The 25,876-nt window shown below is 41.7% G+C and overlaps 1 protein-coding gene across 1 annotated transcript in view; it reads right to left on the reverse strand.

Moving 5' to 3' along the window:
* Fam193a (family with sequence similarity 193 member A) overlaps window positions 1-25,876 on the reverse strand; it is a 113,674-nt gene that overhangs the window by 18,025 nt on the left and 69,773 nt on the right. The window contains 7 exon segments of the mRNA XM_032916538.1: window positions 12,338-12,589; window positions 16,501-16,680; window positions 16,801-16,954; window positions 19,612-19,854; window positions 19,970-20,082; window positions 20,846-20,923; window positions 24,425-24,572. Coding sequence (XP_032772429.1) covers window positions 12,338-12,589; window positions 16,501-16,680; window positions 16,801-16,954; window positions 19,612-19,854; window positions 19,970-20,082; window positions 20,846-20,923; window positions 24,425-24,572 — 1,168 coding nt within the window.

Here is a 25,876-nt window from a genome sequence, read left to right on the forward strand (position 1 = left end):
TATTAGGATCTGGCCCTGATACGAACCAGTCCTTTCCTCACAGTAGCCTAAGTGATCTTTATTTAGAATGCTGAGGAAGCTTTCTGCTACTTTTGAGATAAAAATCGAAGTCCTTCCACACTCCATGACATCCTAGGGAAATAAAGACCACCTCTTCCTGCTCAGCAAGCCTGGGCACACAGATCTTCCTTTCTGGTTTCCACCTTTCCAACCTATTTTCCTTCCTCACTTGCTCACCTGTGTCTAAGCTCTGGAACTTCTTCATGTACACTCATTCCCAAGACTCAGCCCAGATGCCACTGTCCCAGAAAAGCTGACACTGTTTTGCTCTGGATCCAATCCAGGACCAAGGTGAGTCCCCCACTTAACACCTTGGAATCTAGTCTCTTCCTCCACCTGCAGCAGTAGAATGTGAGATTGACTTGTAGCCTGGGATTTTGATGTCTGCCTTCTCCTAAATCAAAGTTACTTCATAAGAAAATGGGGTGTTAAGAAGATGGTCCTGGCCCTGGCTGGTGATGGTGATAACATGCTTTTAATCTCAGAACTTGTGAATCAGGGGCAGGCAGATCTCTGAGTTCGAGGCCAGCCAGGTCTACAGAGTTCCAGAACAGCCAAGACTACATACACAAACCCTGTCTTGAAAAACTAAAAACGAAAACCAAAAAAGTCCTGGCCCTCGACCCTAGCTCTGGACAATGCTGTGTAGATCTGTCAAGTACTGCTGAAATGAGTGAGTGGACTATGCCCTGGGTAAGCCACAGACCTGGCATTAGAAGAATGCCTGGTGATCCCATTTTTTGGTGATGCACACGATCAGTGAATTCTGTAGATTCAAGTGTGAGGACTTCAGGGGGAATTTCCAATTGCACCAAGGGATGGTTAGATGGAGGAAGGGGGAGGATAGAGAAGAGATGAGGAATTGACGGATGTTCCATTAGATGTGAACAGTAGAGGCTACACCAGAGGCAACTGTGTGGTTACTATCCTGAAGAGGCAAGGGAGCCACATGAAGGGTGTCAAGCCAGAAGAAGACAATCTGGTCAGTTTATTAGAAAGGTCAGCTGAGACAACATAGTGATAATCAGCAAGGCAAGGATGGACCGAAACTGCTGGTTAAGTGATGAGAAATGATGATATAATGGAGTGAAAATAGTGAGGAAAGGAGGGAGCTGTGTGTGAACCTGGAAGTCATCCCTGGCTCCATTGTGATAGCTGAGTTAATGAGAGCTAAACAGAAACTACAAATCACTCCCAGCCTCCCTTTTAGTAGCTGTGTGACCTCAGGCATATCACTCAATCTTCTGTGATTCAGTTTTTTCATCTGAAATCTGGAAATAGCTACCACAAAAGTTTTGGTGAGTGAGTATACTGCCTGGCCTGCAAGAAGCATTTGCTGAGGGCAAAGATGGCTATCTAGTACTAAGACTATGCCAAACCCCACCAGCTAGACCCATTCTAACATTCAAAGAGCTGGGCAGTGACTCCACCCAGTCCACTGGCACAACACACAACATCCTCTAACCTGAAAGGCTCTGGGAGACAGGAGAAGGGGAGACAGACAAGCAGAACAAATGCTGGGGACAAAGTGTTCTAGACAGAGGTGACGGGGATGGGCCACTCAAAAGCAATGGTCTCAGCAAGCTGTTTTGGCATGGGAGCCCGAGGAAGCAAAAAGCAAGGAAAATAATGAAACTACATTTTAATAGACACTTGGTTCCACAAAGTAATAAAAAGCTCGGAGGAACTTTGTTGAGATTCGCTGGTAAGAATAGGTAATTTAGGGTTGGGGATTTAGCTCAGTGGTAGAGTACTTGCCTATGGCAGCGCAAGGCCCTGGGTTGGTCCCCAACTCTGGGAAAAAAAAAAAAAAAAAAAAAGAATAGGTAATTTAGGAACCTTTGGCTAAGGGACAGAAACACCTGCCAGTGTACATCAGCACGCTTGCTAGTCCAGAATGTGAGGTGAGATTTGAGCAGAAGCACCTCTGGGGATCTGAGCTACTTGAAGAGCAGCCTGAGATTCTTTTTGGACACAGCTGTGCACTTGCCTGGCTTCCCCTTTGGTCCCTCACCTTTATCACACTCATGTCGAGATCCTTGGTCACTCTTTCCAGTCCCTCTACTTTGTGATGATCTTTGTGCTCCATTCAGATCTGTTCTCTATTACTTTCCTACCCTATATTTAGCCATAAGTTACCTGAGTCATGACAAGGTGTCCTTTGTTGTGGCTCAGGGGATGGAACCAAGAGCCTTGTGCAAGTGTTTTATCACTGAGTCACACCACCAGGCTTGCCATAACATTTGGTATTTTATTCTGATGATGTTTTGCCTTCTCTTTTGAAAACACTGACTGGATTAACTGAGCTGGGTGCTCCTAAAATGTAGCACAGGGCCTGGCACATACTGGGTGCTCAATAAATGACTGCTGAAAATAGCTTAGTTCAGAAGACTTAAGGGGTCCAACAGCCATGCTCTTACATATTTTACTTACATGCTTCTTTAGAAGCCCACCCACACAAATAGCAGGCCCAGTTGTAAAGACTGAAGGCAAAAAAGTGAGGGAACAGATAACAAGAAAAGCTGTTTTTTAATGATTTTGTGCATTTTTGTGCACTGATGACCTTAGCAGCAACAGTGTTCCTTCTGAGAAAAGCTCAGAGGTCTAATAAGTGGCTATGCTTTGTAAGCGGATCAGTGACTCCACAAACTCACAAAGCTTCATAACAGTAATTTTGAATTGTTTTTCACTTTATGGCAAAAAGTAACTCCTAAGAAAGAAAATTCCTTCCGTTAAGTAAAAATTCTGATGAGAGTACAAACAAAATAACCTTCATAAAGCTGCATCCCTTTTGAGGTGGATGATCCAGGCTTCCCTACCTATACCAGCTCAGATACCGAGACTGAGAGAAGGTGGCGTGCCAAGACAAACAGAGGTGAAACCATTGAATGAAAACACGCGCGCTGTACAGTCCAGACCAACACAAATTCCAGTCAACGACAAAGTTAACACAAATATTTCTTAGTTTGGTTTTTCTGAGTTTTTTTTTTTAATACCTCCCAGCGATGGTAAAGAGGTAACAAGACCTTAGTATTGGCATCACGCTTCTGAGACTATAAGCCTTATTTTCTGAGAAAATAAGCCCTAACCCTAACATGAAACACACAGAGATCATCATAACAAAACCCCCATCATGAACCAGTTTCCACACTGGATCTCCCCACAACGCCTAATCTGAATTGGAAAGAAAACAATTAAAACAGGTCTCTTAGAATATGCATACATGGAAACAACAGAGTTAAGTATATTTAGGATACTGCAAGAAAACCCCACATATTTAGAACTGTGCAATCAGTAAGTTAATCCTTCAAAAGTGAAGGAGAACTGGGCAGCTGCACACCTCTAACTGCAGCGCTCCTGCAGACAGAGGCAGGCGGATCTGAGACTTAGACTACCTAAGTCTACAGAGAGTTCCAGGACAGTCAGGGATACACAGAGAGACTCCATCTTGAGAAAAAAACAAAACAACAAACAAAAAAAAGTAAAGGAGAAATAAAAATTTCAAAACCCTAAGGAATTCACCTATGATAGACTGGCCCTCTGACTGTCTGAAATTAAATGACTCTTTTCAGGCAGAAAAAAAGTATATGGGTCAGATGGTTGGGTCCACAGACAGAAAGATCACAAATAAAAGCAAAATAAAATATTTTCTCATATTCCTACCTCAGGTGAAGGCAACTGTCTGGGAGATCAACTCATGTACCAAAAGCTATGGGAAAAGGTGGAGAAAGGAGGAGGCATTTTCTAGAAGCCACTTGGGCTACGCGTCAAAGGCCTGACAGTTTGATCTCAAAGGGAATCTAGTTGATATGCACCGTGAATCCAGGGTACCAGCAAGAGGAGTAAGATGTAAGTATGACTGATAAAGCGTAAGGCATTGAAAAGTGTAAAGTATAGTTAAACAGAAGCCTTGAAGATGAATATAAAGAACCTCACCATTGATAATAATCTAAATATATCAAAAATCACTCCTGTCAATATTATATTTCATAAAAATAGAAAAATGATATGAAAATATCAATATAAATAGAAGTACAAGGTCTAAGAAACTCAACTATACTGATCTAAAACACCCGTTTCAAAAAATTTACTTCTATTTCTTTTAATTATGCGTTTGTGGGGGTGGGGGTGAGTGCTGATGGGCGTACAAAAGGCAGAGAGGCACTGGATACCCCAAAGCCAAGGCTGCACGTTGTTAAGTTACGTGCTGTGAACTGAGCTTGGGCCCTTTGGAAAAGCACACGCTCTCACCCCTGAGCCACAGACATCCACTTTAAATACTCAGTAAGTTAAAAGTGAGCACACAGATCTGTCAGGATGGCTCAGCTCCAGGGAGGGGATGTAGGCTTATAGACAGGAAACCAGGAAGGGGAATAACATTTGAAATGTAAGTAAAGAAATATATCTAATAAATTTTTTTTAAAAACTTAAAAAAAGAAAAAAGATGGCTCAGCTCATTAATTTTGTGAGCTAAATTTTAATTGCTGGGACCCATATGGCAAAAAACAGGATGGGCTCCATTAATTTCTCCTGACTACCACACAAGTGCCATCACACAAATCCCCCACCCACCCAGGAAATGAATGTTTAAGAAAAATACTTGAAAGAGGAAGAAACCAATGGATGAAAGATACAAGAAAAAAAAGTACGAGATGCAGAGAAAGCAAGAGTAAAGGAGGAAATTTACATTAGGGCAGCAACACATTTTGAGTTTGTGACATATCCAGGAAATACAAACTTTTGTCTAAATAATAATCATCATAATAATTAGGGTTGTAATAAATGACACAGAAAAGAAATTGAATAAAAAAGATCATGGACTAGAGGGATAGCTCAGTGGGTAGAAGCACTTGCTCTTTTTTTTTTTTTTTGCAAAAGGTATGAGTTTGATCCTACCACCAATATTGGGCATCTTACAACTTTAACTCGAGTCTCAAGGTAATCAATAACATTTTCTTTTAACTTTGTGCACATGTGAGCCACCATCAAAAGCCACAAAAGGGCACCGCCTTTTCCAGCCTGCAGTTTCAAGCAGTCGTGAGCGGCATAACATGGGCACTGTGAACCAAACTTGGGTCCTCTGGAAAAGCAAGCAGCACTCTCTCACAAAGAGAGACAGAAAGCGAGAGATCGTTCTTTGTAAAGACTGACAAAACTGAGAAACTTTTATTAAGACTAAAACAAACGGGCTGGAGAGATGGCTCAGAGGTTAAGAGCACTGACTGCTCTTCCAGAGGTCCTGAGTTCAATTCCCAGCAACCACATGGTGGCTCACAACCATCTGTAATGAGATCTGATGCCCTCTTCTGGTGTGTCTGAAGACAGCTACAGTATACTTATATATAATAAAAAATCTTAAAAAAAAAAAAAGACTAAAACAAACAAAAACCAAACCAAACCAACCAAAAAACAAGACTCAAATTACCCAACTCATAAATGTCAGTGGAAACAGTTACTGACAGAATTTTAGGTGGGTACGTCCAGGGTTACAGATAGAACTTAAGTGAAGTGCTTACTTAGCATGCAGGCATTAGGCTCTAGGGAGTTGAGAGGTACATTTCTACCAACTCTATTCAATACAGTATTAGTAACCAGTGCCAGGGTACTTAGCTGGGGGAAAGGAAGAAAAGAATTGTTTAGATTATACAATTTTATAGGAAAACCCAAAAAACTTCAGATGTAACCAAAAATGGTTAGAGCTAATAAATGAATTTAACCCCACACTAAGATAGGTTAACATTAAAAAACAAACAAAACAAATTACAATTTTATGCACCAATACAATCAGAAAATAACACAAAAAGAATAGAATATTTATGAATTAACCAAAGAAGTGGGAGGACAAATAAGTACAGACGTTAAACTGTGACCATCAAAGATTACTGCTAACACGTTACATTGCCATGTCTTCTGTCACAATATCAATGATTTTTTTTCAAGGTAGAAAAGGAATCATCTTAAACTCACAAAGAATATTAGAGTCCATAACTGTGATAGTCTGAGTAAGAATGGCCCCCAGCCCTGCAGCTTGCCTGGGGAGCACAGTCGAGCTGACCCTGGTTGGGGAGTTTCAGGTGAATCAGCTCTTAGAGAACTAGTTCCTGCATCTTACCTGGGCAGCACAATAGAGCTGGCTCTGATAGCATGGGCACAGGTAAGTCTGTCCCAAGAGTGTGAGAGCAGAAGCGCTGGCTCTGTCCCTCACCAACTGCGGCATTGGATAAACCAATCAGGATAGTGCTGGAGAACTAACTCACCCTGGTAGTGTGAGTGAGGGAGAACAGGGAAGCTGATCAGCTCAGCTACCACCACCACCCTCATGCCCAGATTCAACAACTACTCCATTTATCAACTCCTAAGTGAGTGAAGGGGCCAGTTGTACAGATCCAAAGCTACAGGATCTCCATTGACATAGGGCAACAACAGGATATCTGAGAGGCATCCCAGAGAGGATCCAGTATTGATAGGATAGCAGAAGCAAGAGGCTTGGAACCAGACCAGTGACTCACTGCAATGAACACTGCAAAGAAGGGGACAATAGGGTATACACTGTTGCTACAGCTTCCACAATGATGTCCTGTTGTAACACCAGGTTTTTCCACCCACTCACCAGTTCCCAAATAACGACTTGGAGGCCTTTTTATGTACACTGCCTATGGCCTTAAAAAAGAGCTTATTTCTAGACTAGCTTGTAACTCATATGTCCTGTTTGTTCTGTGTCTGCCACATGGCTAGCCACCTCCCCTCAGTTTCATACATGCAACTTCCTCAGAGTCCGAGGGGGAATATCCCACCTCTGACTGTCTCCCAGAGTTCCAGTCTCTTTATCAGAACTCCTACCTGCTATTTCCCGCCTTTTGCTAATACAGTGGGACTCATTGTGACAGAGTATAGCTTCCACAATGAGAATTATTTTCCCTTGGGGGTTGGGGAGTTGCAAGGCAGAGGATGGGAAGATGAGTTGGTCTGGGGTTGTGTGATATGAAATTCACAAAGAATCAATACAAATTCACAAAAAATATAAAGTTTAAAAAAAAAAAAAAAGAATGGCCCCTGTAGTAACAATTCTGGAATTTTGGTTTCTTTAAAAAGCACAGAAATAAAATAAAGTGCTATCTTTTTAATTCTAGTTGTGGTACTATGGGGTTGCTTCAGACTGTCTGCAGCAGCTGACTATGATCTGTCTCATGCTCTAGCAGAGGCATGGTTTGCCAGCTGTAGATAGTTTCTATAACTGTGTGATAATTGGAATTCTGGGAACTCCTCAGAGGGAGTATAACTCTCGAGCTCCGAGTTGTTGGTCATTCAGGGTATTTGCTTATAGTTTGTTAGTAGTCATGCTCAAAGAAAAAACAAAAGGAAAAAAATTAGATTTAGGGATCCCCTCCCCTAATTTTTCTTTCTTTCTTTATCAAGTGATGGCCATGAAATGGGGTGGGGCAGTGGAAGGGAGAGGTAAAGTATGATAGGAAAAAGAAGAACCCACAACAGCAAAGACCGGCTATAGGCCCCCATAGGCTCATATATTTGGATGCTTAGTCATCAAGGAGTAGTAGCAGTATTTGAAGAGAACAGGTGTGGCCTTGTTGAAGAAGGTATGGCACTAGGGGTGGACTTCGAAGCTTTAAAAGCCTATGCCAAAACCAGTTGTCTGACTCTGACTTGGGGTTAGGATTTAGCTCTCAGCAATTGCTAAATTGCTAAATCCAGCACTGTGTGTGCTGCTATAGAACGTGCCTGATAAGAAACTGGTCCTCTGAAACTGTAAGCAAGTCCCCAATTAAATGCTTGCTTTGGTCTCTTCCCAGCAATAGGACAGTGACTAAGACAATAATCAAAACTATCTTGAAAGAAAACAAAACTGTACACTTGTATAAAATGCATGGAAAAGCCCCAGTCATGAGCCTGTGGCACTGACAGTCAAAACAGACAGGCAGGACAGTAGCACAGAAAGGAGGAGGAAAGGAAAAGGCATGTAACCCCACATATCCTGCTTAGCAGGAAGATCCTAAGTCAGTGTCATATGACCTCACAGCTGTCAGATGGTCACTATTAAAGTAAATAAAGTAACAGGCTGTATGGATAATCTCTTGTGTACTATGAAGAAGCATCATCTGTCATTAAAAAGCTGATGTTAAAAAGTTGATGGCCTATTAGCAAAAGACAGGAAATAGCAGGTGGGAGTTCTGATAAAGAGACTGGAACTCTGGGAGACAGGCAGAGGTGGGATATTCCCCTCGGACTCTGAGGAAGTTGCATGTATGAAACTGAGGGGAGGTGGCTAGCCATGTGGCAGACACAGAACAAACAGGACATATGAGTTACAAGCTAGTCTAGAAATAAGCTCTTATTTAAGGCCATAGGCAGTGTACATAAATAGGCTTCCAAGTCGTTATTTGGGAACTGGTGAGTGGGTGGAAAAACCTGGGGTTAGCATAGGTGTTGGTGAAGATGTGGAGGAAGAATTCTTCTGCACAGTAGACAATAGGTAAGGCTGCAAAGTGGCACGGTTTAGGAGGAAAAGAGCATGGCAGTATAGGTACCACACAGTCCAACTATTATAGTACATTCTCAGAAGAATCAAAAGCAGAGTCTTAAATTCTTGTTCATCCATCCATGTTCAGAAATATTTGTTCCAATAGTCAAAAAGTAGAAACAAATCTTGACATGCAAAAGTAGAACAAACCAAAAAGATACCAGATCAAGTAAAAAAACAAAAATAAAACAAAGGTACACATGAACCTAACAATGAAATATACAAGTATGTGAAGCAAAAGAAGAGAAGACTGCAAAAGGAAATAAATGAATTTTCTATCATAGTTGGGAGTCTCCAATCCCTTTTATTAAAAATGGATGACTCAAGCAGGCAAGGATGATGAAACAAACACCAGCAAATGGTACACTGCCTTCTACAGATTACTCAACAACCAGTCTTCTCTAGCTCATAGGGAATATTCACCGTTCAGTTTGACATGGGGTCTCTCTTGTAGTCCTCTCTCCTAAAGCTCACTATGTAGTACAGGCTGGCCTCAAACTCACAGAGGTCCCCCTGCCTCTGCTGGGATTAAATGTGTGGGCCACCATACCCAGCAAGTATTCACTTCTGGACTATAAACAGTCTTATAAATTCAAGAGTAGCAAACAGGTCTCGAAGGTGTATAGACTAGCACTCTATACGGCAATGCTGTTTTACTAGTTTGTGTTTGTGGTGCTGGCAATTGAACTGGGACCTGGTACAGCTAGGCAAGACCCCTAAATCTTATTTTCCTTTGATATTTCACTGCAGTATTTTTCTTGTTGTCTCTTTAAACTTTTACATAACTCATATCTATCTTAACAAATAAATATATCATTGGTACAGAATCTTAATTTCCTTAAATTTAAAGAAATTAAATATTTATAGTATTCATACTAAAACATTTAATGCATGAAATGTTTAGCCACAATGTTCTGGGTGTAAATTAAAACAAAAATTAAAACCGTGACATTAAATATTACAAGTAACAACTTTGTTTGGACTTCATCACTCCAAACAAAGCAGCAAAAGTTAAAGGCATCGGCTGGCCCAAAAACCTCAGTGTGAGGAATTTATACCAGATATACATTAAGTGTTTATCAACCGCTATACTTCCCCTTCCATTGTGCATCGGTGTCCTGAATGCCAGAAAGCACTGAGATATAGCCACAGCCTACTTAACACCATTTTATTTTCCACAATAAAAAAGGCCTTCAATAGATGTATTTAAAATGGATCAGTGTGGGGCTGGAGAAAGGGCTCAGTGATTATGAGTGCTGGCTGTTCTTAAAAAGAACCTGGATATGAGTCCCAGCACCCCAACACAGCAGCTCCCAGCTGCTTGTAATTGTAACCCCAGTTCCAGAGGATCCAACACTACCTCTTCTGGCCTCTACAGGTAACAGGCACACTTGTGATTCACAGATAGGTATGCAGTCAAAACAATCACACATAAAATAAAAAAGGTAAAAATAAATAAATAAATAAAAATGGATCAGTGTATAGTTATAATATCAAAAAGCAATGCTATTGAAATGCAGCTTAATTATAAATTTTCAGGTTTCAAGCTGGAGAGATGGCTCAGTGGTTAAGAGCACTGACTGCTCTTCCAGAGGTCCTGAGTTCAAATCCCAGCAACTTCATGGTGGCTCACAACCATCTGTAATGAGATCTGATGATCTCTTCTGGTATGTCTAAAGACAGCTACAGTGTACAGTGTATTTATTATATATAATAATAATATAATAATTTTATAATAAATCTTTAAAAAATAAATTTTCGAGTTTCTAGAAGACCTTTACCGTGTGTGGCTAGAGCTCTGTATGTGCCTTCCTACACACTAACCTTTCGCATTTTACCTATGGCCTATGTTTAACAGAACTAATGGAATGGGTATCAGATACAAAAATGGTACTAAAAAGGTTTTTCTTCTTTTACCCTTTTATATGAGACCTCTAACTTCCTTAAAAAAGGCCAGAGTTGGGGGCTAGAGAGATGGCACACCTTCTTCTAACTACCATGGACATCAGGCACACACAAATATTCCTAAACATAAAATAAAAATAAACAAATCTTTTAAAAGGTAGTTATGCTGGAGACATGACTCAGTGGTTAAGAGCACTGACTGCTCTTCCAGAGGTTCAGGTTTGAGTCCTAGAACCCACATTCTGACTCAAACATTTATAAACTCTAGTTCCAAGGTTTGAGAACAGATTCTGGCCTCGATGGCCACACATACACATACACACACATGAACACACATACAGAGAGAGAGAGAGAGAGAGAGAGAGAGAGAGAGAGAGAGAATACCCATATATAAAATAAAAATAAAAGGAGGAGGGAAAAAGTCAAAGTAAAGAAAACAAACAGTAAACAGCTAATAAGGGTATTCCCAGTGGACTTGGGGAACATTAATTTGACTACTTTCTTGGGATACTTTTTAAAAATAATTCTTCAATAGTTTCAATAAGCAAAAAATATACAATAGACATTCCTTAATCTTTTCTCAGAATTAGATAAAAGCTCTATCTAGAAAAAAAAAATAAGAAGTTGACAGAAGTTTATACACTCACCCAGAGGAAAGAAAGGTATAAGTCATAAAACCCACAAACACAGCCTGGCTATGACTAAAACATTTTGTTAATAAAGACACTGTTACATATTCATACAAGTTGATACCAAGTCTAACAAAACCCAAGCATAGGTTTGGGGAGCTTCTGAGTAAAACTGAACGTGAACCTTATTTAAGTGTGGTACTAATTTACCTCATGTGTCCTCCCCAATTAACACATAGGGAACCTGTTTACCACATATCACATCATAGAGTAAACCCAGAAAACCAGGCCCTTTTCATGTCATGGTCTCCCTTTCTGTCCCACTTGAGAACTGCTCTGTTAAACAAACAAACAGTTAGGGAGAGTTGTGACTAATTAGTGCCAACGCGTAAATAACAAGACCTCAGCACTATGGTGAGCCAACGGTGCAAGTGCAAGGCAGACCAAGAGGCAAAGCAGCCGAAGGCACCTGGAGTGAAGTGGCTGAAGACGGTGCACACCAGTAATCCTAGTAGTGCGGACAGAGGCAGGAGGATCACTGTATTTTAGCCTGGTCTACAAACAATTTCAGGCCAAATTCTCTAAATTTATCTTGAATGTCTAAAATGTTAAGTATATACATGGTTTTGGTTTTTGCTTTTAAGGAGAAACTCAAAAACTGACCACTTTCTAGGCTGCTTTTCCTAAGCGGGCTCTTTGCAAGCTGAATTTATAAGGACCCTCTTCTCTCCCCTCTAGCTATACTGCCGTGGCCGCAGAGAATAGGATTTCTTTGCATTGTATACTGCACTTTTCTTCAGGCTTGCATATTTTGACAAAGCCCTAGTTTTCAAACTAAGGATGCCCAGAAAACACCGAGGATTCCTGCTACTTAGCACATAATTTATCTGTCATGCTAAGGCAAGAGTCAGGATACGTGTAGAAATACAAACTTCTGTCACGAGTTCAACCTGTTAGCAGTGTCACCTGAAAATCTTCCAGTTCTACTGAGTAAGGCATGATTGATTGTTTACCTACACACTGTAAAGGTTCAACATTACAAGAATTTGCCAGACTACAGCCAAAGCACATGGCTGCAGCCCATCCAATCAGGAGCAGATACTACTCTGCACATGGGTCAGCATACCCACCCCTGTCTGCTAAAGTAACTGCTCTTGTCAGAATTCAGTCATGAGGGACCTTCCAGGCCCTTCCTGCCCTGGCTTACCTTACTGTGTGTGAAGGGGGGTGCTGGATACAAGGTGGGATGGATGAGCGGTCGTGGCAAGTGTGGAACAGTATGCAAGGGCACATGTCCGTGGATGTGGGGGTACAGGTGAAGCGCAGGATGTGTTGGTTTTTCTGGGCTCAGGAACTGATGGCCAGGAGGCAGGGCTCCAGCAGTCATTGCTGATGCTGGTAGCCCAGAAGCTTCTTGTTTACAAACGTGGCATTCACAAGTGTTTGGTGTTTGTTCTGCCTAAAAGGACAGAAAAAGAAGTACTTGTAAAATGTAGAACAAAGAATGGCATAAATTAAGCTGCAGTCAGTCAGATAATACAGAACAAACACAAAGATACAGGCTTGAGATGACCAGAGCCCTCACAGGAGAAGGTATGCATGTAGAGCTGGTAATGAGGAAGGTATGCAGAGGGGAGAGCTGAGCCTCACTTTTCCATATGGGTATTTGCAGAGGCAGCAGACCCTGATTAGGGACTCAAGCGAACAGCAATAAAAGGCCCCATAAAGATAATAGCAGGATGAAGCTATGGGGAACACGGGACCAAGGAAAACAAGATCACTGAGTGGCTGGTGTCTGCTGGGGTCGTCCTACTGTTCAATCAGCAGCTGCAATTAAACCTCCACCATGAAATGTATACAGGATGCTAGCTGGTCAGAATGAAAAGACCAGTGATACCTCTTAGCAAAACAAATGTGAAACTGAACACAGATGACAAAGGTAACGCTTCAGGATCTAGAACTCAGCCAAAGCCAAATACTAGAAAGTCTTTAAGATAGGCAGAACTTCAGAGAAGAACAGGAAGAATCTAGACTTCCTGCCAAGGCCTTTTCTTGTCCTAGCTCTAGTGCAGGAAGCAGAATGCAGAGGCATAGAGTAGAGAAGCCCTGCTCAGCATTCAATGGCTGAGGAGCCTATTTAACAGGGGCTGGGCTGCTCCTCCCCAGACCGCCCTTCCCTGTATACTCCAGCCACGTTGGCTCCCAGCCAGCTCAGCTGCCCTTTACTTCCTGACTCTTCCATCTGCCTTCTCTACTCATGGCCCAGCTCAGCCATATCCACCTGGATTTCCCAGATGTCCCTGCCTCTGGTTATGCCCTCCCCTACACCTACAATAAACTTCCTCCTCCACCACCTAGAACAGCCATGTCCTTCCCTTTTACTTCTTTTTTTCATTAAGCAGACTCAGTGGGAATGGACAGTGAAGGGAATGGAACAGAAACACATTAAGAAGACTCTGGCAATGAGGCAAGTGTGCAGTGCTCCTCCAGCTCCACAGCTCAGCGGTTGACTGTGAGGACACGGTGTACACAGAGGCAGGACCTCATACCACAAAGAAAGAAGCCAAAATTCACTGGAGTATAAGCTGAGCAAAAAAAATGTTTCCCAATCTACACACAGCTGTGTTGGGACACAGGAATCTTCAGAATAATAAGTGAACCAATAAAGCAAGTAGCCAGGCTAAAAATAAAAAGGAGCAAACAAAACCAAAAACTGAAAAAAATATGAACAGAGAGAGCAGAAGCCATACACTGAGAATGATATAGATACAGCATTTAAGAGCAATAAAGTAATGATCGGAGAGAACAAAAACCAGATCCCCCGAAAAAACAAACAAACAAACTAGCAACCCTAAGGACAAAGTCAGAATTCGAAGTTGTTCATTTATCTAAACCATTCTGAGGGGGTGGGGGTGCAAAAAACTACAGTCAGTGGACAGTGGTTCTTGGCTCACCTGTCAGATTAGTACACAAAGATGTCTAAGCAGTTCTTACAGTTTGTTCAGAGAATTAAAGAAAATGTTAAAAAAAATTAATATAAAGAGAAAGGAAAAAGTACATAAATTCTAACAGAGACTGAAGATGACAGAAAGAATCTGTGAACTTCAGTAAGGTATAGAAACTACTCTTTTGAGATATAAACAAATGGAAGGATTAATAAAAAGAAAAAGACCAATAGACAGACATAAGCCTGATTTTTCAACACGGAAAAATATGACCTTTCAAATAAAATGGTTTTGAGTCTAACCTTACACCATAAAAAATACTGAGCTAAATGGATCATAACATCAGAGGTAAAGTTATGAAACTAAAAAATTGTTTTGTTTAATACATCAATAAATAAATGCATTAAAACAAAAATATGCTTTACAAAAGATACCATAAGAGGCTGTGGTAAATATTAGCAAGTGTAAGGACTAGGGCTCATACTCCAGTGTTCAGTGGTGGCAGACAATTCAATACAGTAAGATACTTCACGGACGGGGTTGGGGATTTAGCTCTGCGGTAGAGCACTTGTCTAGCAAGCGCAAGGCCCTGGGTTCGGCCCCCAGACCAAAAAAAAAAAAAAAAAAAAAAAAAAAAAAAAAAAAAGATACTTCACGGACATGAGAAAATAGTATAAACTAGGACTTGCATCCAGTATATAAAGAACTACTGAAATACAGTAACAAGACAGAAAGCAAACAGTCCTTAAGTACATAAAAGGCAACCAAAAGGCTTTACCATTATTAATATCAGCAAAACTTCAAAACTACGTTGTGACTCTTTTGAGGGCCCTGGGTGATCATTCTGACCTAGTACTCTTTGCCAGATCAATGCTATGATCACATTTGCTTATGAACAGAATGTCAGACATATAAGGCAACTCACTGAATAGCTTGAAATGGTCAAAAGAAACAAACAATTCAAGTGCTGGCTAACAGAGTTAAAAAAACAAACAAACAAAAAACCAGCAGCTCCATAGGAGGAGAAGAGAACATCAGTTAGTACCAATGCACTTACCTAAAAATCTGAAGCCTTAGAGGAATAGGAAGGACAAGGCTGAATGCAGATACAGCTCAGTGGCAGGGAACTTGCCAACAAAGAGTGAGGCCCAAAATGCAAACCCTTATACTTCAATGAATAAAGTTAAAGAACTTCTCAAACTTAGTCTGAGATTCTCAGTCAAGATTCTAAATTATTTAGAGCCAGGAATGTACTACATATCTATAATTCCAGCATTTGGGCGGTAAAGTCAATAGGATCAGGACTTTAAGGCCAGTCTTAGCTACACATACCTTGTTGTAAACAAATAAAACCTAAAACAAACCTAATAATAATAATAATGATGATAATAATAATAATAATAATAATAATAATACCAAAAAAAGCAAACCTATTTAAAAAAACAAACAAACAATCCCCCAACCTCCAGAGGTAACTGAGCAGTTAAAAGCATATACCACTGTCACAGAGGACATGATTCTAGTTCCTAATGGCCATCTCCATGTGCCATGACTCACATGTGCCTCTAACTCCAGCTCCACAGGATCAGATCTTACTGCCCTCCCTGGTGACCTGTACTCATGTGCACATGCCCACACAAAAATGCTTTTAAAAATAACTTTTAAAAATTAAAGTTACAAAAATGAAGAGACTCTAGAAGCACATGCTTGAGAGACATCTGTTAAGTAAAAAGCAAGGCAGCCATTTCTCTAAGACAAGGACAGTCTTAGTGTGTCCGCATGTGCACATGATGAACCTGCTCATCTACTGGGCCTAGGAGCTCAAGGTGCGCAGATGATGAGACACATGTAGGTGAGTAGATGGTGTTAAGATTTCCCAATTTATCCCTTTTGGTATCACATTTATTATTTTAATCACGTACTTAATTACCAATTATGATAATTAATGAAGCACCTGACCTTCATTTGCTCTCCCTTTCATTTAAATATTGTCTACTGAACAAATCAAATTCTGAAGCTGGATATGTGGAATATAAACCTGTGACCCCAGCACTTGAGAAGTTTAGGTAGGAAGATCATGGGTTCAAGGCCAAACAAGAGTAAAAACTGTCTCCAACACAAATGATGAAACCTGTCATATACTTCTACAGAACAAATTTCAGAAAAAGAAAGGGAGGGAGGAAGGAAAAAGGGAAAGAGGGAGGTAGGGAGGGAAGGACAGAAGGATGGAAATGAAGGAAGGAAAGCAAAAACATTTATTTCAGTAAACACAGGTTGATATAAAACTAATGACAATTACAGATCTCAGAAAAAAAAGATTAAAATACGAGTTTTCATTTTATTAAAACAGTAATCTGCTTCAGTATACTTATAGAAAATTTATACCAAGAAAGAGATCTTTGGGGAAAGAAACAGAAGATCCTACCTGCTGAGCTGGGTAGGATGGAGGTGGAGTGTTCACTTTACTCTCCTCTGTCCTGGGGTTACCATTCCCTATGGCCTCCTCTTGTTTGGGAGCTCCTGGGGGCTCACCACTACTCTCAGCATCAGCATCTTCATCATCAGCTTCTGAAGAACTACGGCTGGTGCTGCTTACCTGAGGGGACTTAAGAGGCGGCATTTTATAGCTTTAGTTTTCAAAACAGTGATGTGAATAAAGGGTAGACACCACCAACCACTTCTTTACTGACACCCACACCTCCTCGTAAAAAAGCCACACTCATACCTCATCTTTCAGGGCCATGTTTTCCCCACCACCATTCAGTTCGCTGTGGATTCCATTCATGTTGGCCACCACATTGGTATCATCATAGTTGGTCAACGGATAAATGTCAGCAAACTTAGCTGACAATGGTGCGACATCTTCATCATCACTACAACTGAGGCAAGCAGAGACGGTCACCATGAGGCCCTTCGATTGGGGAGGACAGTGAGGAGCACCCCCCACTGAGCACGACATCTCCTCTAAGGTCATGGGTCTGCTCACGAAGAGTGTTCAGTGTCACTCACACTACTTAACACCTCTTAGTCACCTGAACACAAAAAAAAGCCTGGATGAGTAACATCTGTGACATGGAGGATGGGAAAGAATGTCCCACATAGAAATTCTGAGAAAACCACAAAAAACTTAAGACGAATCAGTATTACACTTTCATTTGGTCTGAAAAGTCCTAAAGTAAAAATGCCATCCCCAAGAAAATTTAATTTTTATTAAGATGTTAAGGTACAGCAAGCAACTTCAGGTCTTCAGTGTTTTATTTTACAGACATCAAATTGTCAGAAAATATCCAGCTGACCAAACTCCAAGTGTTACTAAGTAACAACACAGTAATTATGCTTGTTCCACTCAAGTCAGTTATAACAATCCACTTCATCAATGTAAGGAGAAAATGACATGTTCACTAAAAAATGAAAACCAAAACTTAAGCCAAAACTTCTGGATTTAGCCTGTGGAGGCCACTTCAAAATGTGACCTCCTAATACATGAGAGAACTGACATGTCCAACCCAGTATTAGCTAAAACTTGCACCAATCTCTCTTCTATCCCGGCATATGATGATCTCTAGAACATAAAAATCCTAGGTAAAAATTCTCTTAGGTCTGACTCCTAAGAAAAGGCCCAGCATTACCAAGCTCATTGTATTCTCCTTTTTGTTTTGTTTGTTTTGTGAGGGGTCTTTCTACATATCTCTGGTTGTCCTGGAACTCACTATATAGACCAGGCATTGAGTTCACAGAAATCCACCTGCCTCTGCCTCCTGAGTCTTGATGCACTATACCGAAACCTAGAGCTCACCAATAGAAGAAAAAAGCACCCACCAGCAAGGGAGTGTGTGTCTTGGCCAACACAGCATTCTTCAGTGTTATCACTGCCATAGTGTTACCAAGGGGAACTGATTTTGAAATGAAGTGACCAATTCATACCTGGCACACATGGCAGCTGAAGGCTTCTCTACCCCAGGAAGACCCAGACTGCACTGCAATGACTAAAATGATGCTGCCATTTCATCTGTTTAGAAAACAGCACCATGAACGACAATGCACACTAAGGGTCACATGGCTTTTCAAGTCACAGAGGTTGATTTCTTGGAAGACACTTATCACAAGTTGTTGGGGCCTAGAGTATTTGCCCAGACCAGCGGTGAGCAGTTCCACCCAGGCAGAAGACTCCTATAGCCCATGCTCCACTACTATCAGCCATCAGAGCCCTCAATTGATGTCAGCAGTTATGACAGTAAGTGGGATAGTCTGATACATTTGCATTTACTTCAATTTTCAATGGATTCATCTGCCTGGTAAACTTCTATATGCCTCAGTCAGAAGCTGTATAACAGCTAGGGAAAAAAAATCCTCAAAATGCCTATAGCCTGAGAGCACACGCAACAGAACTTTGATCAATGAAGAGTCAAGCATTGACCTAAACCCAGGCCTTTAGAATTATTTTTGGATTTGGAGTTGAGGAAAAGACTCAGTGGTAGTCGTTGAGCTTGTATGAATCCCTGAATTCTATTCCCAGTACCATAAAAATTGAGACCTGAAAAATAAGGAAAAACTTTCAAAGAGGAAAACATAAGTAGTACCATGACAAAACCAAATGAAATGTGTGATGAGCATCTCCATCAGTTGGAAGAAATCTGAAGATCAAGTGCAGCCAGATACAGTCAGCAATCTCTCCACATGAATACCTCTACAGGGCTAGTGATGGCTGCATTTTCAACTGACTTCACTTAAGAAACTACATACAGGGGAGACTGGAAGGGCTGGGGACAACACATGGGATGGAAAGAGATGGGGATGGGAGGGAGGGAAAAAAGAAACCACACACACAGCCCAGTGTGGCGGAATATGCACTGAGAAGGCAGAGGCAGGTGGATCTCTAGGTTGAGGTTAGTCTGGTCTAGAGTGAGTTCCAGGACAGCCAGGATTACTTTTAAAAAACCCTGTCTTGAAAAAAACAAACGGGGGTGGGGGGTGGGGGGTGAGGAAGAGGAGGAGGAAGAGGAAGAAGCAGCAGCAACAGCAGCAGCAGCTATATACATCCAGGTGCAAATTAGCGTATGAAGCCTGTGCAAGCAACAGGGTCAGAAATGAGTTTTCAGCCACTTTGCTAATATGAAACGCACTTCTTTACAAAATGTGGGAATACAGAAAACACAAACTTTCAATTGCTTGCTAAAGTGATCTTCTGAGTTCTTAGCAAGACATGGAACGAGCATGAACACTGGGCTGACAATGAAGCGGATGAGCAGCCACTGGCCACCTCAGACAGGATGAGAAGATGAAGCAGAGCTGCCGAGACACTTCCCTGCATACCAACTGGCAATTATAAAGTCACTCATTGTTTTCTCAGGTAATAAAGCAGCATCAGTTTGGGTTTACGAATTTCATGTTTTAACAGGTGCTTAACACACTGAAAAGTCTTTTTTTTCTTTTTTATAAAAAGTGCTGTAATGGTGATTGTATTTCTGTAGACTGATTCCTCATTATTTCTCATTATTGGATAAAATTTTGAAACTATTATAAAGTCACAACTTACAAAGTTGGTGCAGAGCCATTGTCTGTGAGGATGAGTCTGGGATGTTGCTGAATTGTGATGGGAGAGCTGGAACCTGACCCTGAGCTTGCTGATGACACACTAGGTGGGCGCATCTCAGACAGATAGTCGGGAGCAGAATCCACTTGGAGTGGTAGCTGGTGAATGTGGATGTCATCAGTGACGGGGGTGTCCATGATACCACAAGTGAGGATGTGTGAGAGGCTGCAGTCATCACAAGCACATCTGATCAAGAATTAAGGACAGTTACCAAGAAAGCCAACTCTGAAGGTTGGGTTCAAACCTCTGCTTTTTATTAGTGCAGGGTGAAGGCCAGTAGCACCCAGACAGCCCAGCTCACCTTCGCCTGTAGTTGCAGTTGGGGCAGTCCGGCATGCTCAACCGAGATGACAACATGTGCCTCCTGGTATCTGTGAAGTTGTTCTCGCCAGTAACCACTTTCTTATTAGTTAACTAGAGGAAATTTATCAAACAATGGCTTAAATTTGCAAGATACTTCCCCCATTTTAACTATAACAGTAACCATTTACAAACCAAGAGGCCCACTTTTTGCAGATGGACAAAATTAAAAACAAGACCCTGGAATCTGCAGGCAGGGTTAGCCAAATGGGCAAAACATCAGGAGTCCTCTTGATGTTCTGGTCTCTACCAGACACATACCACGCACAATTCTGCAGACAACCAGAGGTAGGTCTGCTGCAGACACCAAGTTTACTCAGCCTGCTCTGAGTGCTCAGTACTCGTCAGACACTTCTCCACTGGAGAAGACTGGACCTGAGAGCTGCATAGAAATAACACCCAAACTCAACTGACAAGTAGGCATCCAGATTTCAACGGGGGAAAGGCCCAACTGGCTGGGCCTACCCACACTCAGGCAAAGGAGCCTCTGTCTCATCCCATTGTTGAGAGGGAGCTCAACTTCAATCTGATGCATTGGCTAACTGGCACCGACAAGAAGTTCAGGGAATATGGATCCTTGTACCAGTTCTCAAAATTCCTATCAAGATTATTCTTTTCAAACAAGTATATGGAAGACTAAGAAACAGGTATGTGCAATCAGTTTATGTGAAAGTTAAACTCACTATGTCTGATGACTTTCACACTGGCAGGAGATGCCAATGGTCTTCAGTGGTATCCTGTAACATTGAGCACGCCTTTATACTAAGATGATACTTGCTCTGGACAGTCATTTACAAGTCTCTCCTGTCAATCTTACCTGCTCTTCAATTAATCTCCTTTGCTTAAAAATCTCCCAGTCTTCTGTCAACATGCGCTGTTTGGTTTTCATTGTCATCTAGAAAGGAGACATTAAAACATACATAGAAACAAAAAAACCTTAGTAACAACTACACAGAACATTCCCAAGGGAGATTCTTTTAAATGATAAAATCAAAAAAGGAGTGCAATACAAAACAATGAAATGTATACAAAACAATGTGCTACCACATTTCAGTCTCCTGCCTGACACTTAAGAATATTATCATTACTGTCCTCACATGGAAAACCTCAGGAGCTCCTGACCTCAGAGATCAGGGTACATTCTGTGCAGAAGAAAGTAAATGCTTGCTCTCCTGTACTTGACAGGTCACAAGCCTGGTTGGGGACTCCAGGAGCTGGTTTGATTCACCCATGTGTAAGACCTTCCTAGTCCTGAGAACACTAGCTCTATTTACCCTTCATCTATATGCGATGTCAACAATAACAAAAACATAAAATAAATTAAAGGTAAAAAAATGAAGTATAAAACAATGCAATCTGAGAAGAACCTGAGAGACAAATGAAGGAACCAACCTCAAATGTCTGCTAACCCTCTTTGGCACATTTCCCCATTCTAAGAATTAAGGCATTCACATACCCCTTTCTCGCAAATTCCCAAAAGCAGGATGTGCAGCAGCTTCTCAGTCAGAACTGAGACAGCTAACTAGCATGTGAGGCTCAAAGCAGACACCAGCTGCTGTTTTATGTTTTATGGGCACTGTTGCAAGCAACTTTACTATGCCCTCTAAAGAAAGTTCTGGGTGCTGCCCATGCTTGTCTGAAGTACAGAGTGCCTACAACACACTGGATTCCTTCTACCACTGTCCAGTAGACTGTGAAAGGCAAACCCAGATTAGTATACGTGGTAACCCTTTATAGGTAACGGGAGTCATCCTATGTGGTCTTAGTATTAGCACACATGGCTACAGCAGAACTTTCCTGTGACACACTGTATGCTCAGGGGTCTTTTAAGTTTAGAGCCCCTCTGTAGTTGGGAACCTTAGCTGACTTGGATGGGCACAGAAGCAAGCTCTTCTAATTTTGCTATCAATTCAGTGGTGCTTTGTACACCTATGGCTCTGCATCCCCTTTCTATGTATCATTCACCTTGATGACAAGAGTTAGCCAGGTATAGTCCTCTCTTTTTAAAATGTATTGTTTTATATGTATGAGTGTTTTGCCAGCATGTATGTCTGTGTACCACATGCATGCTTGGTGCCCACAAACATCAGAGAGTGTGTTGGACTGCCTGAAACTGGAGTTATAAATGGCTGTAAGTTGTCAATGTGGATAATGGGAATTGAACCTGGGTCCTCTGAAAAAGCAGCCAATGCTGTTAACTACTGAGACATCCTCCAGCTACCTACAATCATTAACAGGGAATGTTTTTACAAGTTCTTGACTGTCTACACGAGGTCCATATGCTGAAGACTTGTTCCTCAACAAAGTAACACTGGAAAGTAAAGGGACCTTACAAGAGGTGGCTTCCAGAAGAACTTAGGTCACTGGGGCATAACCAAGAAATGCACATTAGACCTCCAAACCCTTTCTCTCTGGAGCACTAACTAAGGACTTTCTCCATCATGACCTCCAGCTGTGTGCTATGCCGCCACAAAAACACAGCAAAGTCAAGAGAATCATAGACTGCAGCCACCGCCCTTTCAGTTGGTTATTCAAGCCACAGGGCACTCAGGAAGCAGAGGGAAAGGATCACAAGTTTACAGCTAGCTAGACTGTGGAGTGAGACCTGTTACAAGTGACAAACTGCTGTATCCTCTTACAGTGATGGGCAACTGGGGAATGTCTTTTTGCTTCACTGTTTCATACTATTAATGACCCAGATCCTAACTACTTCTGACTTTGGTACCCTCAATAAACAGTCATGTTCAGATGCCATGAACGTTCTCTGCAGAGTTCACACTGTTCACAGTGCATTACAGTCTGCTTTTTCAAAACTACATATAAAAAATGCAAAACTTTATGAATCTGTAAAAAAGTAGAAAAGTTCATATAAACTTAAATATCATTTATGTGACTCTCTCATTGTCACAGAAAAAGTTGACCCTGGAGTCAACTGCCAAGGACTTCTACAGAATCCTGGGAGACAGATCCCCAGACAGAAATTAGCTTCTATTCTGGCCCCTCCCACTCCAGGACCCAGATCTGTTTGCTGCAAAAACAGCAGGGTTCAGAAAGCAGACTGTTAAACACGGGGCTCAGAGGGAAGATAGCTATTGGCTCCTTTTCTGTGGCTACCTCTGCACAACTGGGCTGTTAGCTAGCTGCAGGATCAGGAACTGACTCTTGAGGCTGTAGGGGGAGAGCTGTAAGTGAGAGCTCACTCATACCACACTTGTCAGCCTGGCCATTCTCACACTCCTCCCCTCCCAATCCATAGGTAGACCTTGCAGCTAACTAACCAGTTAGAGTGTCAGTCTCCCAAACTGCAATCTACTGTTCAGCTCAAGAAGAGCCAAGCTCCTCGCTCAGCTGGCTCAGCTGGAGAGTACATCTGTCTATAAGGCCAAACAAAAAGATAATTTAGGGCCATGCCCACTAGAAAGATAATATAGAGCAAGAAGTGGTTCCCAGCAGGGAGGGTACTGCACAAGTAGTAACTATGCAGAGGCCAAGGTCACATTACAACAGAATCATAAGTCTCTAGGGGCCTCTAGCTCTCTGACAATCTCATAAGATAAATAGCAGTGAACTCAATATGCTGACAAAAAAGTGGAACTAGTCTAGTGACACCATGATGGCCAAAGTCATTAACAGGGAGAGCTTTCACAAGTTCTGAACAAGAAATCCTCTTCCCAACAACTCAGCAGCAGGGAGGAAAAATAAAGGACTCAACCAGTATCTAAATGGCATAATGATCCTGGGGTTCACGTGAGACCAGCTTGTATCTCAACCCTGAACACTTCTGTTTACAAACTGTCTTGCACACACAACACTGGGCTGCCATTTCTCCTCTATTAGTCTTCATATTGGTATCTTTAAAACAGAACCTTTAAAACCTAAAGCTGTTCTTGCTTGGCTTCATCAGAAGCTCTAGAAAAGAAAAAGGGCTGAATGAATGGCAGAAATAACCATCTTAACAAAATGTCTGGTGTCCCCTGGTATACAGTGGTCATTTAGTATACCCATTTCAGGTCCATCTCCAGAAGGTGTATCCCACTTATCCTGCTATCCGCTGCCCTTATGAGCTGTCTGTCTGTCCTCTATGGGACAGTTCTGGATGAAGGGAGAATGGGCTCTGAATAACACTATGATTGATAAATGGCTGCTGGATCTGAAAGGCCTGGTCATGTCCCAAGGTCCTCTTATGAAGACACATAGATAGTGGGTGGGTATGACCTTATTGAGGACCTAATTGTTGCTACCACACAATAATAGTCAGATCAGAGGTCTGTGCTATTGTCTAATTTTCACCAGAGCATACCAAAAGCCTTTGCGGGGGCTCTGCAACTCAGACTACAGCTAGCAACTTAACACAGAGGCCCCAGAGTACAGGCTATGCCTCAAGGGCAGCATTTACCTGCTCATCCACATAGGCATCGATCCTCTTCTGACATTCCAGCCACTCCTCAGCAACTTTACGCAACTCTTCCTCAGAGCGCTGGTACCTCTGCAGCAAGGTGCTGTACATGTCTTCATTGCAGGTGTCATGTGTAGTGGTTCCTAGCCTAGGAGGGAGAAGGCCTATCACAAAAGAAGAGCCCAGAAGTTCCTGGCCAGACAGAAGAATCTTGGCTGCCTGTTGCTATTGTCTAACTTTATCACCTCCTGTCACAAAACATACCACAGCAAGTCTTAAAGATTATATACACTCTGAAAAGAGCCACTTATAAAGGAGATGGTCAAATATATTAACAGCACCTGCTGAAAGAAATTAGTAGGAATCCTGAAAATACTAAGGCTACAACAACATATGGTGCTGACGTGTGTGTGTGTGTGTGTGTGTGTGTGTGTGTGTGTGTGTGTGTGTGTGTGTGTGTGTGTGTGTGTGTGTGTGTGTGTGTGTGTGTTTGTGTGTGTGTTTGAAGTGGAAATACATTCAGGGGGCTGGAGAGATGACTCAACAGCTAAAGAGCACTGACTGCTCCAGAAGTCCTGAGTTCAATTCCCAGCAACCACATAGTGGCTCACAAACATCTGTAATGAGATTCAGTGCTCTTTTGCCGTGTGTCTGAAGACAGCGACAGTGGACTCATATACATAAAATTAATTAATTAGTTAATTAAAAGTATGACCAAAGCATGTTTAAAAATGTTGGGCATAAACACAGGAAAAGTAGGTGTAAGAAACACAAAGCTGCTTACAGTTTACCACTTCATGATTCTATCTGTAACAACCTAGTGATTTAATAATGAAACAAAATAATAAAATAGTTTTTAATCAAAAAAATTTCACAGGTAATTCTGGACAGAAATAGTTGCCAAAGTTCTTTCCTTTCACTTTGTCAGGGTAGATATTTGTGAACACTGTACAAACAGGAATTCCTAAACAATCTACTGAATGCAAAGCTACCTGGCACAGGTGTCCACCTAAGCTCTGTACCAACGCCTGATATCACCCCAGCTCCCAAGTGGTATGTTGCAGCCCTCAAAGAAAGTTTTCTGCTGATTCACACTGCTGCCAGCCCTGTCTTTTACTGAACTGATTCTATTCTTCAATATAAACCCCAAAACCCATGTGTCATGGTTTGAATGAGAACTGTCCCCCATAATCAGGGGTATCTGAACACTTCGTTTCGAGTCTGTTGGTGGTGGTGTTTGGGGAAGTTTAAGAAGTATAGCTTGATGGAGGAATTATGTCACTGGCTCTGAGATTAGAAGCCTCATTCCATGTCCAATTTGTTCCCTCTGCTTTGTGAGCGTGGTTGAGGCATGAGCTCTCAGCTTCCTTTTCCCACTGCCATGCTTTCCCACCAAGATGGACTCCTGTCTCTGGAACTGTAAGCCCAAATAAACGCTTCCCTCTCTAAGTT

The sequence above is a fragment of the Rattus rattus genome, chromosome 11 (assembly GCF_011064425.1).
Source record: "Rattus rattus isolate New Zealand chromosome 11, Rrattus_CSIRO_v1, whole genome shotgun sequence".
In the NCBI taxonomy this organism is placed as follows: Eukaryota; Metazoa; Chordata; class Mammalia; order Rodentia; family Muridae; genus Rattus; species Rattus rattus.